The 21,840-nt window shown below is 33.0% G+C and overlaps 1 protein-coding gene across 1 annotated transcript in view; it reads left to right on the top strand.

The window, feature by feature from the left end:
* LOC113519993 (facilitated trehalose transporter Tret1-like) overlaps positions 1-21,840 on the top strand; it is a 129,845-nt gene that overhangs the window by 87,497 nt on the left and 20,508 nt on the right. Inside the window, exons 3-4 of the mRNA XM_052902013.1 lie at positions 767-999; positions 9,073-9,232. Coding sequence (XP_052757973.1) covers positions 889-999; positions 9,073-9,232 — 271 coding nt within the window. The 5' untranslated portion in view covers positions 767-888. The remainder of the gene's footprint in view (positions 1-766; positions 1,000-9,072; positions 9,233-21,840) is intronic.

Below are 21,840 nucleotides of genomic sequence, written 5' to 3'. Positions count from 1 at the left end.
GTTGATGTATATATGTATATGTAGTAACAATATTTGTACATATTTTAGTAGTAAATGCACCGCCTACATAATTTTCTGCTTGCCTCATGGTTGACTGGTAGAGAACGCCATTAGATGTTAAGTTCGCCATATGTACACTTACTTATATTGCATAATTGTGCATTAAAGTTTAAATAAATAAATAATTTAATTATATTTTTTTTAAACAATTTACATCTCCCCTCTTAAGGAGAAGAGATGGCAAATTGAACCCTGACAGAAGCACAATCGGCCACGGTTCAAGGCCACAGGGAGAGAAAGCGGCGTACTAAGCGGGTAGTATCTAAGAGCACCGCTCTCTGCATCTTTCCCGGGAGTGAGCCGCCTCGGAATCCCAACCGTCTTAGATGTTGTTCCAGACTGATTGGGATAAGACCGTTCACCGACATAACGATTGTGAATGATTTCGGTCGATGTGACATTTCGGTTACTCATGAATCAAATCGAGATACTTTAATTACCATCATATCATCCTTCAACTGTCCACTGCTGAACATAAGCCTCCCCCTTGGGGGGTTTTGCCAGTAGGTTCCTGGTAGTTGCCTTGGCAGAGGGATTGACAACCGCAGTTAGGCTTTAGAGATGTTTTAAGAGGGACGCTACTATCCATCTCTTGTCCTCCCTTAGTCGCCTCTTACGACACCCACGGGAAAGGAAGGGGATTACTATGTCGGGACCACATGCCCATTTTAATTCTAATTATTAATGTCTTTTTTTTTTGTTACAGATGTCATCATGAAATGAACGTGAAGTGATGAAACAGTAATTTAGATGCAGTGAAGTGATTAAAACGAAATATTAAAGTGAAATCGTGATTTTTAACGAATTTAATTGTAAAATATTGTATCTATGTGTGAGAAAACGAGTTTGGGTGTGGGTGGGAAGATGACGAGTCTGAACCCGGAGACCAGGATCATGATAATGAGGTCCACCGACGGAAGACACAATTGCAGGAGACAGGTATGTAATCTTAGATAAATTACTAATATTATAAATGTGAAAGTGAGTTTATTTTTTACCTTTTAATACCTTTTATTGTATGAATCATTATCTAATAATATATTTCAACCCTAGATTATATGGATAGAGCATCGAGTCTCAAAAACGGGTCAACTTTTTGTCAGCTAATTGTCAAATTTCTGTCTCGTTTTTTTATCTATTCTATATATTTACGCATAAAATGTATCTTGACGTATTATTTAATAAATAAAATTAGTGTTTATGCATTAAAGAGATAAAATAAATAACATAGAAGTTATAAAGGAATCACTCATAACTACTTATCATGCAAAATTGTATGAAAAGATTGACTCGTTTTTCTCGAACCATTTCTATGGAAACACTATCTATATAATCTTCTAAGATTTCATCATATCCGATATAATAAAATTGTAACTCGACGATGTCTGTTCATTGAAGGATATTTAACAAAAAAATATACAAAGGATCTTAATAAGACAAAAAGATGCTTAAAGAATATATTTTTTAAATTTAGTCTGTCTGTATATTTATTTCGACATCTCGCAAATTTTACAGCACCAAAGTAGATGCGATTTTCAAAGTTGTATTTCTAAAGATCTAATTTAAAATCTCGGTTATGTTTTATTTTATTAATCCTTTGTATAAGTAATTTATTTTCTTGATTGCCTATTTCTGAAATCCACGCATACGAAATAAAGGACATAAAACTAAGTTTAATACTTAATAACTATTTAGTCTTTTCCTCTCCATTCAAAGGTGGCCTGGAAGAGATCACTTGTAGCGATAAGGCTGCCCATTGTTTTCTCAATGTGAACATTTCTTGTAATTGTTTGTGTCTATAATAAGTTTACTATTGTAATCTTTTGGAGGTAACAATAAAGAGTGTCTAACTATCTATGTAAATGGACAAAATGTGCTTTATGACTATAGCCATAAAGCACATTTTTGGGGTCAGGGGCTATTGTCGATTGTCGTAGTTGATTTTTTTTTCAAAGAAAAAATAAGTAAATCAATACAATTAAATATTTTATAATGTGTTCTTACAAAGTTCTGCTTTACTTTTATTTATATTTTAAAATAAGAATTTACAGGGTATAGAGGAATAACATTTGAGTCCTCAGGAATGGCAACGCATGGGGGGTATCATGTGCGAAACAGTATACTCTGTTATGTCCATGGTACTGCTCATGTCTATAGGCGACGGTTACCACTTTCCATCTGGTGGGCCGTCAGCTTGTTTGCCATTCTATGTTGTATAAAAAAAGTAAACATGTTTTGTTTGTAACTCAATTACGCTTAAACGGTAGAACGGATTTGATAAAATGAAAACTGCTAAAAAAAATATGGTACATGAAAAGGTTATATTTCAATTTAAAATATAGAATACTTTGTACACTGATTTACGTGAACAAAACCGTGTATAAGAAAAGCTAGTAAAATTAATCATTGTCTATTAGACAATGAAATAAGTATTTATGACGACAACGATGGCAGGTTCATCTGTCATACTCGTGAACGGGTGGTTCAGATTGGGACTGGTCTATTCAAGAATACTATGACCGACTGTAATTTTTATCAGCATGATTGTACATTTTTTGTTTACTCAACTTTAATTAAAAAAAAAAACATCAGCTGAGTTTATTTATTTATTTATAATATAACACCTGACTCCTCAGGAATGGCAACGCATGAGAAGTATCATGGGCGAAACAGTATACTCTGTTATGTTCATAATACTGCTTATGTCTATAGGCGACGGTTACCACTTTCCATCAGGTGGGCCGTCAGCTTGTTTGCCATTCTAAGTTGCATAAAAAAATCAACTCTTCATTGCATCAAAAATATAAAAATACTCATATACAATGACAATTAGAGAGTTCAAGTGAAATACAGTAGCATAAAGTACAGATTAAAATATATACATAAAAGTAAAAAAGGCGTTTTATCACTAAGGCAATCTTACATTTCACAGATAAGCTTTCGTTAAAGGAGTTTCTTGCGCGTTTTTCTCAGTTGAAATTACATTCCGAATTGGACAGTAAATTCATGAAAATAAAACGCTATTTAGAAATGCTTAAAATTTAAACTAAGAACTTTTTCTGTCAAAATTTGCTATACAGCAGAATATTAATGTCAATACTTATTTTTTGAGAATAAAATGTAAAGTGCCACACACAAGTCCAAATGATATTAAAAATAATTAAGTTAATAATTAAATAAAATAAAAATAAACAAGATTTGTTTCATTAATTATTTTTATTTTATTTATAAAAATAGGTCTCTCAAAATACAATGAATGCGGCGTGACGTAGTCACACAAAAATAATACACAAATATCTACTAAAACATGTTTATTTCCGTTATTTGGCAAACTCGGAACACTATCGGCCAATGTTTTGTTTGTGTAATGCAATAATTTCAACGGTCAACGACCCCGGAAATATTGTCAACTCAGATTGTATCTGAAAGCCCTTAATTTATAGTCCGTGACAGCTATCTGGAACGTAAACAGCTGGTTAAGGTGGAACTATTATTTAATCTTTAGTTAAGGTGTCAGTGACGGCATGTTTAAATCTTTGATTAAGATCTTTTATTTAATGATTAATGTCGTTTTGACGGAAATCTTAAAAAAGTCTCTTTTTTTCTGCAAAATGTAAATAGAAAATTCATAGACATGTTATATTAAAAATAGGCGTATTACAACAACAGATGTTTCGTAGACATATGAAATTTGACATATTTAAAGGAACGCGGAACTTTCAATCGATTTCAAAAATGACTACTCATTGAAATTATCACAAAATACAATTACACTCTAAGTGTAAACAAAAATAAAACATGAAAACATGTCTCTTTTAAAAGATATATTAATAATGATATTTATAGTTAGTTTAGTTGATGGTTCAATATGTACTTAGTAAAATTATCACAAAAAAACAATTACACTCTAAGTGTAAACAAAAATAAAACATGAAAACATGTCTCTTTTAAAAGATATATTAATAATGATATTTACAGTTAGTTTAGTTGATGGTTCAATATGTACTTAGTAAAATTATCACAAAATACAATTACACTCTAAGTGTTAACAAAAATAAAACATGAAAACATGTCTCTTTTATAAACTATATAAATAATGATATTTAGGGATAGTTAGTTTAGTTGATGGTTCAATACGTACTTAGTAAAATTAAATTAAATTACACTCTAAGCGTAAACAAAAATAAAACATGAAAACATGTCTCTTTTAAAAGCTATATAAATAATGGTAGTTAGTGCTACAAATTTATGATAGAAATGTAATAAAACCTGTGAATAAAACGCAAAAGCTAGTAGCTATACAGACAGACAAGCGTTGTAAAATATAACTAGTATCATTATCGTAAAGTTCTCATGCCAATTAAATTTTATTATGTTGTTTTATTTCGATAAATTCAATGCGTAATGGTGAACAAGATAGTACGCGTAGTGAGTCCCGTTTAAAAAAAAAGGCTTTACAATTTAACTTTTTTTTTATTTCATCATCATAATCATCATATCAGCCGTTAATTGTTGAATGCAGGTCTTCACTAGAGGGGTTTGGCCATCAGTTGACACGCGATTCTCCCTGGAAGCCATCTTGGTTAATAATTGTTGAATTGGTTACTATGGGCCAACTGACCTAGTTTCATTCTCACCTGTCATCTCTCATTGGTGTCCAGTCTGGGTACCGACAGCGCAGGCAGAATCAAGATTTCATTTACAACCATTAAAAAAGGGGGGAAAGAGATTGCTAGTAATAGGGTCAAATTTTTCCATTACTAGCAATAAACTCTATCAGGTCGACCTCCCCGCGGTTGCCCTGGAAACTATCATGGTTATTTCCTGATGAATTCATCATGATGGGCTAACTGGCCTATTTTCATTCTCATTTATCATCCTTCACTGGTGCTCCGCCAGCGTATCTCGTTAGCACAGGCGGGGTATACCATTTTCACCCATAAAAAAAAAACCATTAAAAAAGGTCTCCCCAGTAGATACCTGTATCGTTTCTCATTTACTACAGTTTTTTTATCATTATGATTTTAGCTAGGTCTCCTCAATTCTTCTACTGTGTAATAGCCCTAAAGCTAGTAACATACCTTATCAAGTCAACCTCCATACAGTTCCCTATAGAAATCATCTTGGATAATTTTGTAGAATTCGTCATGATGGGCTTATTGACCTGGTAGTCTACCATGAAATAAAATTCCAAATTTTCGGGCTCAATTTCGTGTTTTTGTTCGTACCGAAATCGAACCAGTAAATGGAGCTTAACATTTCGTTCAACATAAATCCTATCCCAATAGTCCAGAGGAACGATATTTTAACATTTTTAATAATTTTAAACGGCATGTATTATGTAAATTTAACATCAAATTTCTGTTTCGTTCGTCCCCAAAATTTCGGAAAATATTTCATGGTAGGCCCTCTGTTTTCATCCTCAACTATTATCTTTCACTGGTGCTCCGTCAGTGTAATCCGACAGCGCAGACGAGGTTACCATTCCATTTTCACCCATTAAAAAATATCCTACTTTCCCGATTGTCTACTATTTCATCAATTTTTCATCTAATTCATAATTATTATTAATTATAGGAATTAATGTACAATACAAATTATAATAAATAAAACAAAAGTCTTTTGTTAAAACACAATTACATGTAATCATTTTTCACCTCACTAACAGTACATGTATAATAAATTACCGGAATAATATACAATTAATTCTTAACATTCATTTGATACGTAATGCACGTTAATAAGGTCGGTAATCCATTGTCAACTATTTGTCTTTGTAAGGGACAGAATGTGAGGCAGTGTGCCGGTCATTGATCCCGCCGAAATGGTTCGGTACGATCTAGCGAGCGCTTTCAGTGGAGTGACTAGTGCTGGTATAAATAGTATTGTCTATTTGTTTGTCGATATCGATGATTTTGTTTATTTATTTAAAATAAAAAATAATACGAAAGACTCCATTTTATAAATGCCAAACTCGTGTAATGATAAATAATCGTAGAATTTTTATTTTGTCATACCGTTAAAGTAGGTTTTTTAATTATTCATAATTTAAATAGATAAAGTGTGTTTTAAATATCATCAATTATTTCTGGAGTTAAGTACTATGCTGATTTTATTTTACGATTTGCAACAAAGTATCCACTAAGTTTCTGTTTTATCTTTAATTAGGTACTTATGTATCTTGAATGGTCAGCCACTGTTTTCATCTGATCAAGACTAAATATATGCAGAAATGTATGCCAAGTGGAAATCTAGAATGCAATTACCTACTCGTACGTTTATATTCATAATTAAAAGGTAATTAGCATAATATGTTTGCTTGGTTTAATTACGTTATAAATTTGTTTTAGTGAAATGAATTATGTTTATGTATAAATTATAGAATTAAATTAAATTCAAATAAATGATAATTAATTTTAAGGTTATCGCAAATGAGAAAGAGTGTTTAAATTAGGCACTTTTTGAGATTTTTTTTTTATTTTAGACAGGGTTTCTTTTAATATACACTTTATTTATTTTTTATTTTAAAAGAATACAAGTGTTAATACAAGTTATATTGATTATTTTAATACGTTTGTTGTTTAGTTTTAAGTAATGAGAATTAAAGAAATTAGACTGTTGTGTTCTGAAATTTTGAACGATATATTCACACTTTACTGCAGTCATTAATAAAATTTTATTACTTTTTTTTCATGACACTGCAAGTGTATTGATATTTTATATATCAAATTTAAATCTACAATTTTTTTTTATGTTAACTCCGGATTCTCTATCGCGCTTGTAGGAACTAATAAGAAATGGATAGATGAGGATGAAACATATCAGTTGCTCTATCGTGACGAATTCAAAAATTAACTACGATGGTTTCCAGGGGGACCACGTAGAGGTCGACCTATTAAGGTATATTGCTAGTAGTCTTGGGCCTATATTGATAATGAGATCTCATTAATAACAATCTCTTCACACCTAAGGGAACCCTATCGTATTATAATGTAATATAAATCAGGAGAGAATAATTTATTAATAAATAAATTAAATAACGATAAATAAAATTACAAAATAAATTAGTTATGTACAGTTAAAATTTGAAATAATTTATTTAATGCAACTTTTCAATAAAGATATTTACATTTTTACCTTTCGAGACTGCTATTACCTATTTGTGTGCTGTGGATAACATTTTAAATAAAATATGTGAATAACTCGTGAGGAAACATTTTTAGTGACTAGAATTTGTTTTTGTCGTTAACTGTTTTAGTTTGTTAGCTGTCTTTATTTATTTATTTATTTCTTCATTAGTACAAATATGTGTACATGGCGGACTTAATGCTAAAAGCATTCTCCCTCAGTCAACCATAGGGAAGTGTCAGAATACTCGAATGCGGTACTACTAATTATTGATATACATACATACTAAAATTACATATATAAACGAATAAATATATATAAATAACAAATATACTTATACATATATGACATATACTATATTATACACGAAATTGAGAATAATATAATGCGTATAGTCTTTCTTTCTTACTATAGAATAATAATAATAAAATTTTATCGATATTCTTGCCAACCCTAGCAATCCATTCTCACATACATGGTGTTCGAAATATTGATCGATTTTGTACCACATTGTAGACTAGAAATGTACTGTACAATCTTGATAAAAGGATTTTTAACATTGTCCCTGATAAAATAGATCATCTATTTATTTAATAATGTAATTTGAGAAAATTTACTTTTGTGGCATGAAACGGAACGCAAGCAATGGAATGGCTAGTGGAGGGAAATAGTGTATTTTTTTTATGCAACTTATAATGGCAACCAAGCTGACGGCCCACCTGATGGGAAGTGGTAACCGTCGCCTATAGACTTGAGCAGTACTATGGACATAACAGAGTATACTGTTTCGCCCATGATACCCCCCATGCGTTGCCATTCCTGATGACTCAGGTGTTATTCCTTTGTACCCTGTAAATTTACTATCATATCCCACCTTTTAAACCGAAACACAGCCATGCAAACACAACTGCTTCACGGTAAAAACACGAATGGGACAGAGGTGTCCAAGCAAACGACTTTTGTACAAAGTCTCCCTCTGGTGAAATATTAGTAAAGATACAATGTTAGTAAGGATAATGATTATACCTGACAGACAGACACACCAGTAGATTATTAGTTCCCTTGCACAGAAGTCACGTAATCACCTGCCTCGCTTATTATCTTGTTTGAGAAAATTACATATAAAGATATATGCAGGTGAAACTGCATACATATTTAGAATTACATACCTACATCCAGTTATTCGCTGTCCCTCCACATTAAGAGAAAGTTTCCAGATAATTCATGCATTTATTTATTTATTATTTATTTAACTTTTTGAATGAATAAATGAATGAGTATACTTTATTTGCATTATACAATATAGGAAATAAGCAAGACAATTCACAAACATAACGATACAATTGTATAAGTACAGTAAGGCGGTCTTATTGCTGAGTGCAATCTTTTCAAGGCAACCTTAAGGTAACGGACTAATTGTTGTACAAGTAGGTATGATAGTAAATAAATAAATAATATATATATATAAATAATATATATATATATATATATATATATATATATATATATATATATATATATAATATTTATTTTATAATAGTTTGTTTTCCTTGTGCCTATAATTATTAATATATATTCTAGTATTAGGTACATATTTAACATATAATTTTGTTTGATTTAACTACTAAAGGAGAAATAGTAGGACTTAAAAGAGCGCACCGAATAGAGGTAGGTAGTGAGTTTCATAGGCGAACTGCCTGCACAGTAAAGGATTTAGAATAAAAGAAGAATGAAAAAGCGGGAAATTTGAGGCGGAGGTTGTTGACACTGTGCGAATTATGGTCGTATTTGATGAAGCATACTTTGAAGAATATTAAAAATAATTGAATCTGTTTTATTTTCATGTGAACCTCTTTTTTTTAATATACCATCTCTTTTCCACAGATCCTGGCGGCTCTGGCTGTCTCGCTCGGTCCATTCGCAGCCGGCCTCAGCAAGGGTTACATGTCGCCTGCAATACCATCAATGCAAGAGTCGAGATTGCACGATGGACTCATAGTCACTGATCAGCAGGCCAGCTGGATTGCCAGTTTAAGTTTGTTGGGTAAGTTATTTCTTACTTGTTTTACTATAGAAACAGTGATTATAACCATGATGAAATTTAAAAACAGGAGGGGGAAAAGGGATTGTTAGTAATGGAGACTGAGAATCCCATTGCTAGCAATATACCCAACCAGGTCTTGAAATTTTTATATATATATATATATATATATATATATATATATATATATATATATATATATATATATATATATATATATATATATATATATATATATATATATATATATATATATATATATATATATATATATATATATATATATATACCCATTATAATGTTTCCATTAAAACAAAATATGGATCAATATATTGAACACTCAAAATGCTATTATTACGTGTAACTGCAACCATTTTTCAAAACCAAAACACACCGATTAACTGCTTCAAACACCATATAAATCATGGCAGTAACTCGCGAACATACATTACTAGAGAGATTATTCTGTCCGCACTTTGTGATTACAATCAAACACAGGCATATCTTCAATAACTCATTGTACAGTCCGCCACATTTATATATTCTTTATTGCACCTTGACAATACATGCGACGATTAGTTTAACAACTTGTTAGCAAGGGAGGACTTATCTCTGAAAGAGATCTTTTCCAGCCAACCCAGTGTGGTTAGAGAGAAAATAATTTAATTTGGGTAATCCAGTGCAGGAAAGGTACTGGTGAAAATAATGTAAATACAACAAACATTTTCTTCTTCATATTTCTTGCAAATAAATATTCATTTATTCATTCATTCATTCAAACACTATTGTGAATAAATATATAAATAAATAAATAAGTACGTAAATAAGTAAATAGATAAATATATATACATATGTATAAGTACATAGAATTATCATGTACAATTGGTTAAAAGATGTGATTTCAGTCTTCTCTTGAAGGAAGTAATGGAAGGACTATCCTGTATGTCAGCAGGTAGCCTGTTATTATAGATAAAGAACATATTCCTTCTTAAAAGATAAGAAACATGTTGCTATAATTATGTCACATAGTTTTCACTACATCTGCCCTTCATACGCTTTCTGTTCTTACCTAATGGTTAGCTGGTAGAGAATGCCATATGGCATTAAGCTTGCCACTTCTACAAAGTTTTATTGTGCAGTAAAGAATAAATAAATAAATAAATTAATAAACACCAATTTCTCTGATGTTGCCAATAGGCGGCTGTAATCCCTTATCACCAGTTTGACCCATATGTTATAAAAAAGAAATAATTTAATTATTAAATATTCTGCATAATTTATAATTACGTCAACATTTATAATTATTAGCCTTATATTTATTATTTATTTATTATCAAATAATTAAATTAATGAAAGTTTAATAAAAAATAAAATAAAATTACATTATTAAAAATAAATTAAATTATTAAATTTTGCACACCTATGGGTGGAATGCGTACTTTTATTATTTCTGTATAGTGTCATGATAATAAATTATTTCTTGCATATAAAGAATTTCATTGATCGATTAATTAAATTAAAAATAAATTATTTTTATTGTTACCTGGTTTAAAAGATATATTATTTTATACAGTTAATAAACTTAATTTGTAAGATTACTTGGCAACTTTTTTATATGTCTGACTGTACTGTCAGACAAGGAACCGTGGAACAATAAATAAACATCGGGATAAATCGAATTGGCTATTTTAAGATCATTTTATGTGCACTGATTTACTGCACGGCGCACGTGCATTCTGTCTCAAGAATTTTGATTCGAAACACCCGTCCTTAAATTCGAAACCCTTTTTTTTTTTTTAATTTTGACAGGTTTAAATATTAGAAATATTACTATTGTACCCTGAACTGTTTTCTCACATATGTTTTTATTTATTTTGCCTTACTAGAAACAATTTTCATTGAATAAAAATTCGAGTGTGTGTAAATATTTAATTAAACCAAATGAATAATTAAATAGATTTAAATTAATATATATTTATGAAAATAAATTTATCTTAATTGTTTACAATGAATAATTATTTTTAATTCATAAAGTAATATAAAAGATTTGAATTTATGGATTAGTTATTTATTTTTTTGTCTCTACTAATTCACAATGTCTATCAGATATTCAAAGATTGACTGAAAGAGGTATCTTTTATGGGATAAGTACGCCATTGTACTGATTCTATTCTTAAGAACTCCGTATCATATAATTTAAGCATTTACAATAAAGTGTTTTGTAAAATTGTACAAAACAAACACATTCAACGATTTAATTTAAATTTTTTTTGTTTACAAATACATATTTAACTATACAAAAACTAGTGATACGTGACCGGAATATATTGATCCAAAGTTGCCTATCATCATCATCATCACCTTATCATCCGTTAACTGTTCACTGCTGAACATAGGCTTCTTTCATAAAGAGGGGTTTTGTAGTTGTTTCATGTTTGGCAGGCGGATTGGCAACCGCAGTTAGGCTTTGAACAGGGACGCTGCTGCCCATTCCTCGCCCTCCTTAGTCGCCTCTTACGACACCCACGGGGAAGGAAGGGGTGGCCCATTCTATGCCGGGACCACACATATTTATAACATTAGTAAGGATTATTTTTAACATTACACCCTTTTCAATGCACATCTGCGTTTATTTCCTGAAGACGAAACAACCGTTGCTTTCAGCGAACGTTCCGGCGCCGGCGCCGCACAGACAGATAAATAAACTATCGTTATATATTACAATGTGAAACGCCGAATGGCTTGCAAAGTGTGTTGTGATTAAGTGATTGTTAACAAAATAATTTTGTAATACATGGTTTCTTGTTGCTGAAACCAATGTCGGTATTTTAGGTTGAATACTTGAAATCCGGAGGATTTTGAACTTTTAGTTTTCATGAAAGGAAGAAATAAAGAAATATTTTTATTAAAATAAACTAATATTTATGTGCCCCTCTCAAAACATCATCAAGAGCCATACTGCGGATTGCCAACCCGCCTGCCAAGCGTGGCAATTACTGGCAAAAATTATGGGGGAGGCTATAGCTATGTAGGATTGATAGTAGGGTTTATCTATATAATCAATAATTAAAAAAAAAAACAAGGTATTTCACAATTAAAGAAATTTTTTTTGTCCAAGTTAACAAAACACTCTCTACTCACGCGGTTCGCGCAACCAACAATTATTTCATGATATATATAACAAAATGTTTGTTTGTCTACTTGTTTTTAAAACTCAATTATATTATAAAAGTTGACATATATTATAAACATTGGTTTTATTACTACTATTATTTTCCCACAGCTATATACAGGCTAAAGTTCTTTATTTACACTTCCTTTATTTGCTTCCTTTAATTATTATATTCGATGATTAAAAAATTCTGACCCAATTCCTATATTTGCGGATCTAATCGGTACATATTATTAAAAAGGATCCTGTATCCTTTGTAAAGGCGTCGGCAAATGGACTAATAAAAAAGTAAAACAGATCTTATTACAACTATGACTAAAGTATTTTGTCAAATGCTATTGCCGCGGTTCGGTTTTCCATATTTACGGTATCTGTATTCGCGGTATATTTATGGAATGTATACACCGCGAATAAAGAGCTTTTACTGTACGAATATATACATATTATATATGTACATAGTTTGTATGTACATGAAATCACTCTACAATTGCGGTTTTCTTTGTGGTTTCTTTAATAACCACAACATCTTCAGAGCATCTGCGCAGTGACAATTGCTACTACATATTAAGGTACTACTTTACAAATACAATAAAATTGTTACTAGACGACGTCTGTACATAAGAAATCTATACTTATAATAAATCTGTAGAGAGGTCAATTCTGTACATGAAATATATAGACAGACGAATGGATGGATAGATGAATGTTTGTTACTTTTTCACGCAAAAACTACTTAACATATTTGAACGAAATTTTAGTACACAGACAGGTTGTATGTAAATTTACTAACATTAGTTTTAAGAATATTGTTACTAATAAATATTTAATAGACCAAAAAAGTCCGAAATCAAAAATATTATTATTATTATATTGTCTAACTTAATACATAGGATACTTTATGTACTACGACATCGTAGGATATAGCCAGTATTAATTCAAGGCCGTATGGCCCCAGCATAGGATAGGCCACCCCTTCCTTTCCCGTGGATGTCGGGGACAAACGGAGGGCGAGTGATGGGCAGCAGCGTCCCTAAAAGCCTAACTGCGGTTGTCAACCCGCCTGCCAAGCGTGACAACTACTGGCAAAACTCCCAGTATGTAGAAGGCTTATGTTCAGCAGTGGACAGTTAACGGCTGAAATAATAATAATTCATTGGGGGGAAAGGGATTGTTAGTAATGGAGACTGAGAATCCCATTGCTGGCAATATACCCAACCAGCTCGACCTCCTCGCGGTTCCCCCTGGAAACTATCATGGTTAATTCCTGATGAATTCATCATGATGGGCTAACTGGCCTGTTTTTATTCTCATCTATCACCCGTCGCTGCTGCTCCGCCAGCGTATCCCGTTAGCGCAGGCGGGGTTACCATACCATTTTTACCCATCAACATTTGATTCCTATTTTATGCTCCTAATCGCTTTTTACATCGTTCAATTTACAATAACTTACATGAATGAAAAATGTGTAACCGCAGTGTTATGTGATTATACTTTCTAATTGGTAACATTGTCATTAGTTGTAAATTTCACTTTCTTGGAGCTCAGTGTTATATCATTATGTGGACATTTATGTAGATAGGATTCGAATAGAATTGTCTATTTCTATATTCATTATTATTATCATATTGACTGTAAAATGTCCATTGCTGAGCATAAACTTTCTTCTATTGGGTGGTTTTGCATTGGCAAAACCACCCAATAGTTACCACGCTTGACATGTGAGTTGACAGTCGTAGTTAGGCTTTGATGGTAGGGATTGAGGGAAGCTGTTACCTATATAATTGTAATTTGTTTATATTTATAATATATATATATATATATATATATATATATATATATATATATATATATATATATATATATATATATATATATATATATATATATATATATATATATATATATATATACAAAGGAGTTATATTTTTTATGTTTGTTACCTTATAATTTCGTCATTTTTAAATCGATTTGGATTTTTTTTTTTAAATTAGTTCAGCAGTTTAGTTTTTAAATCGAAATAATTTGTTTTGCCACGATTGAAGTTGTATTTGTTTTTTTTTACTTATAATGGCAAACAAACTGACGGCCCACCTGATGGGAAGTGGTAACCGTCGCCTATAGACATGACCAGTACCATGAACATAACAGATAGTATTTCGCCCATGATACCCCCCATGCATTGCTATTCCTGAGGACTCGAATGTTATTCCTCTGTACCCTGTAAATTCACGCCATATCCCACCCTTCAAACCAAAACACAGCCATGTAAACACAACTGCTTCACGGTTGAAACACGAATGGAACAGAGGTACCCAAGCAATCGACTTTTGTACAGTCTCCCTTTTCAAGAGACTTCAAAAAATGAGGTTCACAATTTGGTTCATGTTTTAATACCTCATAACTATCGAATCAGAATAAATAAAATATTATTCGGTCGTCCCTCGAACTGGAGACCGGTAGACAGCAGAGGTCGCCAGTTCGGGGGCCGACCACATACTCTTTTTTTGTTGCAGTATCCGGCCGTAGTGCTCCTCAAATATTGCATCTAAATTGCGTCCACCATGTACCCTCTTGTATAGGCATTCCGTCACCCGTATCCAATAGCGAGGACGGGATGCCTTAAATATTGTACCGCAAACCATAAAAAAAAAAACTCATAACTCCATCAGTTGTAAACTGATATCAATTTTTTTTTATCTAAAGGAATACTTACAGATTAATCTTAATACTTACACATTGTTCTTATAGATATTTTAACAAAATAAATTCAGTAGTTTAGTTAAGTCCATTTTTGTTTGTGACACAAAATCTTTAATTATTTTTTTTTTGCATAGCAATGCTATAAACAAAGAGTTTGACGATAAGCAACTATGATACATGTTATCCTATGAAAAGTATGAAAGACGTGACGTATGTGAACAAATTCAAAATAGTGATTACGAATACATAAATTCAATTAGGCGACGTGCTGAAGAAGGGCCAAATTAAAAGTACCCGTAACCGACGAGCGTGTATGACAAGATTGATGAATGTGGAAGAAGCGAAAGAGGTTTGTTTGAATCGAAGCATTTGGCGTTCCATTGTTTCTGCCTACCCTAATGGGAGACAGGCGTGACAGATATGTATGTATGTATGTAAATTCAATTAGATAAGCTTTCAGTTTCTTGCGTACAAGTTAAATAATAATTTGTATGCGATACTTTATTAATATTTCCTAGGAAATTACTTTTCTCCACTTAAGATTAAAGGCCGAGTGTTTCCTGATGTCGAGATTGTATCACTTTCTTATTTTTTTTTCCATTTCACTTTACATAATGCTACGTGTAGTATTTTATTAGTGGCTTTTGCCCGCAACTTCGTATGCGTGGATTTCGGAAGTAGGTAATCACTTCCAATTAGCGTATCAATATAAATCAGACACTAGATTTTGAATAACACTTTCATTTATTTATTTATTATTAAATTTTAATTTAATTTATTTTAATTTAAAGATTAGGGAGGAAACTATAAACCACACCATGGGCACCTCTGTCCCATTCTTGTATCTCTCAATGTGTCAATTGAAAAGAAGAGTTTGTAGAGGGTCACAGTGAAAAAATAATATTCTTTAGAATAACAATATATATATATATATATATATATATATATATATATATATATATATATATATATATATATATATATATATATTAATAAATTTTACTATTCAATTATATTAATTTTAATTTAACATGACTGAAATCGCCATGACTGAAATGTCTTTTCTTGCATTGTTTTTTTTTATGCAACTTAGAATGGCAAACAAGCTGACGGTCCACTTGATGGAAAGTGGTAACCGTCGCCTATACACATGGTCAGTACCATGGACATAACGGAGAATACTGTTTCGCCCATGATACCCCCCATGCGTTGGGAAATAACAAAATAATCCAGTAGCAATCAATCAATTCCCTACACTGTATCCATTAGCCTGAAATATTACGATTTATTATCTCTAATTGAATGTATACAATAATCTTTGCACGGTAGAGCTTCGGAGCCCTTCAGGCGATTTTAAATATATTATAAGGCAGTTGTTGTCAACATTCCGTACAAATCGCAAATCCGGCCCCACATGGAGTATTGCTGTCACTTATGGTCCGGTGCACCTAAATACCAGCTTGAACCCTTCGACTCGTTGCAATGACGAGCTATGAGAATTGTCGATGATCCCAAGCTCACAAGCGGTATAAAACCCTTGAGTCTTAGGAAAGATTTTGCTTCACTCTGCGTGTTCTACCGCCTGTACAATGGATTGTGCTCAGAGGAATTATTCAATATGATGGCCACAGCCACTTTCTACCATCGTACGGCTCGCCATCGACAGGGAGTTCATCCTCATGTCCTACAGCCTCAATGGTCGCGTACTGCGCGGTTTCAGAGATATTTCCTCCCACGAACACTCAGGTTATGGAATGAGCTCCCTGCCGAGGTTTTCCCAAGAGACTACAGCATGGGGTTCTTCTAAAGGGGGATAAAGAGGTTTCTTCAGGGTCGGCAACGCACGCGTAATGCCTCTGGTATTGCAGGTGTTCATAGGCTACGGTAACCACTTACCATCAGGTGGGCCGTATGCTTGTTTGCCATCACAGTGGTATAAAAAAAATTGTTGGGAGTTGTAATCTAAATAATACTATTAATATAATAAATGTGAAAGTTGGCAAAGACTCTTAGATTGGATGTCAAAAGCTCAATAACCACTGGCCTGTAGGATTGAGGTCATCAAACTCGCAGCTTGACGTTATCTACGAAATAACAAAAACTACTTTTTGTCAGCTAATTGTCAAATTAGCTAACTCGTTTTTTTTTATCACTATTATATTATTTTATGCGTATATACTTACGCATAAAATATATCTTTGACGCATTATTTAATAAATAAAAAATGCTGAAATAAGACAAAATATACATAGAAGTTATAAAGGAATCACTCACAACTATTTATCACGAAAAACTCTATAAAAAACGTTGACCCGTTTCTCTCGAAGCATATGTATGGAGGCACTCTATCTATATAATCTAAGACGAAAAATAAATCATTTTTTATTGGTACAAATAGTTTTCTACATGATTTAATATAATGTTTACATAAAAAACGACAACTGGAATAAAATTAAGTTAACCCAGAAAATTATACTAGTATTATAATTATATGTGCTAGCACTCACGTTTATTTTTATGAAATTTGCTATACATTCCGAAATTGTCATGAAGAAAGCTACTTCATAGTGAAGTGAAGTACAGAGACGAGGGGGGGGACTCGGATTGTAATGTACCCATTGCTGGCAATACACCTTATGAGGTCGTGGTTCCCCTTGGAAACCATCGTGAACAATTCTTGTCGAATTCGTCACGATGGGCTAAGTAACCTGCTTCATCCTCACCTATCATCTCTCACTGGAGTCCCGCCAGGGTATACCGATAGCACTGGCGGGGTTACCATTCCATTATCACCCATTAAAAAAGGTACAGAGACGGAGAGGGGGGGGGGGGGGTGGAAGGTCCACATAATTAAAAACGCACAAAATGTTAATTGACGTCCTCTACAATTCAATTTACATTCGAATTACCATAAAACGTTTGCGGGCCGCAGCTTGAACAGGCCTGCGTTATACTGTCCACTTATGACATTACAGCGATTTAATGGTTGTACCACGTCAAATATATCATGAAACTGGACAGCAGTATGGGGTAATGGCAGTAGATATAAAAATTTACATCAAAGTAAACATATTTTGTGTTAGATTGTGAAGCAATGTATTGGCAGTGATATTTATAAATGCTTTGATGGTATAAACATATTGGGTTACGTTATATGCGGTGGAAATGCAAACATTGCATTTTGTTACTACCACACCTATTGCAGTGGGAATAACTGAGAAAAATTTATTTCGCTAGGGGTCCTAAAAGGACCAAAAAGGGTTAGAAGGGATTATTAGTAATGGAGATAAGCAATCCCATTTCCAGCAATATATTAGGTTGAACTCCACGCGGTTCCCCCTGAAAATCATCGTGATTGATTCATTGTTGAATTCGTCACGATGGGCCAACTGGCCTGCTTCATCATCATCTATTATCCCTTACTGATGCCGCACCAATGTAGGTGGGATGACCATACCATTGTCATACATTAAAAAAGGTACCAAACAAAACTTCAAAATTGACTATCTAATCCAAATGGGATATCATATGAAAGGGCTTCGTATGTTTATTTTAAAACTATTTTTTACTTATTTTTATGAACTGAGGGAGAATATGTATAGAATTAACTCAAATAAATTTTGTTCTAATATAAAATAGTAAAGAAACCCGTTGTATTGATTTGAAACTGAACTACTAAATCGATTTTTATAAAATTTCTATGGGATCAATCTGAAAGTATATTCTTGCAGGTAAGAAAATAATTTCTAAAATAGTCACTAACAAGTGACAGAGTTCTAATATATAAGGTAACAACTATAAAGAAATACAAACGAATTGAGAACCTGCTCCTATTTTTTGAAGTCGGTTGGAAATCTAAAATGTTTATATTTGAATTTACCAATAGATCTGGCTTCTAATCAACCAGTTTTCTGCTCTGTAAAATGGCAGTTTTCGTAATTATCAAATATGCGTAAACCGTATTGATCTTAAAAGAAAAAAAAAAATACAAATACAGACGAATTGAGAATCTCGCTTTGGAACCCGTTTGACTTCTTTGATAATCCAAAAATGTTCAACTAGTGGACACGAGTCTTAGAACTCACGACCTTTGCCATCTATAAGTCAAGCTGCTATTTTACTGTACTGCAGCAAAACGCTCACAAAATAAACTCTAAAATAATTAAAATACTTGCAAACACATCGTGCAAATATTCAGATCGGCCAGTCCAAAAAGTACAACGAACGGACATGTCACTCTAACCTAAATACCTAAGGAAAATCAATCGCTCAGTGTCAAAATAAAAAAGTTTAAAGTACTAAATTAAATCGACGTTGAACTGACGCTGTGGCATTCCTAAAAAGAAACTCAGGCCTCGTTCAACGCCTTGTCGGTTTTAATCCTTTCTATACTTTACTAGACTTTGTACAAAAGTCGTCCGCTTGGGTAATTCTGTCCTATTCGTGTTTTGGCGTGAAGTTTTGTTTGCATGGCTGTATTTCGGTTAGAAGAATGGGATGTGGCAATGAAATATATGAGAGTATGTTGTGTGGTCCGAATATAGCTACCTCTTCCTTTCCCGTGGAGTCGTAAGATGTGTCAAAGGGAACTTAATGATAGAGGAATGGACAGCAATGTCCCTCTTAAAACACGATCAAAGCCTAAGGTTTACAATCTTGTTGTAAATAAACTAAGAAGAGATTTAGCAATTGTTTTACTAAACTAGGCGTCATATTACTGGCTATTTGATTAGATTTACTTTGTTTAATTCCGCTACTATTAGTATGAGTGCGACTGCCAACACTCGAAGATTGACCACCACTATTACAACCAGAAATTTCACACTTTTTCATGTTAGCCATCAATCTCCGATTGCCATTTTGTTCATGCACGTTTTGCGACACATGTTCCACCTCTAAACGAGGCATCTTCAAGTAAATTGTTAGATCGTTACTCGGAGGCTAGTGTAATCCGTGCAAAAATAATATTCTAGCAAATACCAATGTCTTTAACGGCAGCCATTTTAGACTTCTTTATTTTGCTGTCACAGTTCGAGGAACGTTTATTGATCCCAATGCTGTAAAAAGTAAGAGCGCATTTACGAATACAGTAATAAAATGCGAAAAGTATGGACATAAAATTTCAAAGAACGGTTTTCAGGGGTTTGCACAATAAATTTTGCCACGATTTATTAAATATTTAATAAAATCGAGGTACACCTAATATGGCATCGTTGGGACGAGAAGGAAATGTCAGTAATGTGGACTATCAACTCAATTTAATTACAATACAAGGTATATTGATATTCATTTCTTTTTCCAAAGAGGGTTTTTTAATGGGTGATAATGGAATGGTAACCCCACCCGCGCTATCGGTATACACCGGCGGGGCATCAGTGAAGGATGATAGGTGAGAATGAAGCAAGTCAGTTAGCCCATTGTGACGAATTCAACAAGAATTGTTCACGATGGTTTCCATGGGGAACCACGTGGAGGTCGACCTAATAGGGTATATTGCTGGCAATGGGGCTATCAAACTCCATTGCCAACAAACCCTTTCCCCCCTCCCAAAAAAGGTTGACGTCACGCAGGTGCTCGGTTGTAACACAATAACCCAAATCTTTTTGATATTACAAAAAAAAAAGAATAAAAAACATATTACGCCAACCCCAAATAATAATTGGGGTAAGGGTAGGAAGATGAGGAAGATGATGACAAGGTATATTGTGTATGATTAAAGGCGCCTTCAGTGCAAGGCGAGACGTGATGAAGCAAAGCGCTAAACGCCTTCTGAAGAAGACTTCCGGATGAAGTCGAAACTGTTGTTGGAAACGACATAAATACAGTGAGTTCATTAATCTCTCGTCTTGATTGTAATAGGGGAATACAGCCCCATTATTATAGTCCCTATCAGGTTGGCCCTGGAAACAATCATAGTTAATCCTGGCCAATTCGTTACGATGCCCCAACTGATCCGACTTCATCCTCATTTATTATCTTCCACCGGTACACCATTGCCATTCTATTATCATATATAAAAGAGCACCGTAGAGTTTGATGCATACCAACTTGGCATGAGGCTCCGTCACGTCTGGCAGGGATGCCAACGTGGGGCAGACGTTATAAATAAAAGATGACGCTGTAGCAGTGGTTCTTAAACTATAATTTTGTCACTAGTACAATTGTAGGGTGGCAACAGCTCAATTGAACAATGCTTCACTACTGTCTGGGGATACCAAGTTCGAATCCCAGCCAAAACCTTAATATTTAAAAATAAATATTTCAATAATTAAATATTTTTTATATGCTTTGTGCTTTAGAAGGCACGTAAATATGTCGTTCTGGGATACTTTTAAAGGCCTTAAATATGGCCTATATTTGAAGCCTTCAAAAGTGGTCCAGAAATTCTTGATACGAAAGGACGATACCGACATTCGATTAGCAGTAATAGTAGAATTCTACGAATTGTGTCTCATGCTTCAAACGAGAAGACAACATGGTTGTATTCTTGTTTGAACATACTGTTCATGTCTATAGACGACAGTTACCACTTTCCGTCAGGCTGTTTACAGTTCTAAGTTTCATGAAGTAATATAGAAAAAAAAATCAGTTCTAATAAAATATTTTCTCAGTTGAATGATTGCATCTCTGTATCTATATATAGAACGTGTTTCTGTCTGTCGCGTGTATACGTTTATTTTTGTCTGAGCTAAGATCTCTACCGAGTACGATGTAACAGATAATGTCTAGTACCATTTAT

Source organism: Galleria mellonella, unplaced genomic scaffold (assembly GCF_026898425.1).
Source record: "Galleria mellonella isolate WM207_F2 unplaced genomic scaffold, CSIRO_AGI_GalMel_v1 utg87, whole genome shotgun sequence".
Classification (NCBI taxonomy): domain Eukaryota; kingdom Metazoa; phylum Arthropoda; class Insecta; order Lepidoptera; family Pyralidae; genus Galleria; species Galleria mellonella.
The sequence above is the reverse complement of the archived record's forward strand: the minus strand, read 5'-3'. Positions and strand labels throughout refer to the sequence as shown.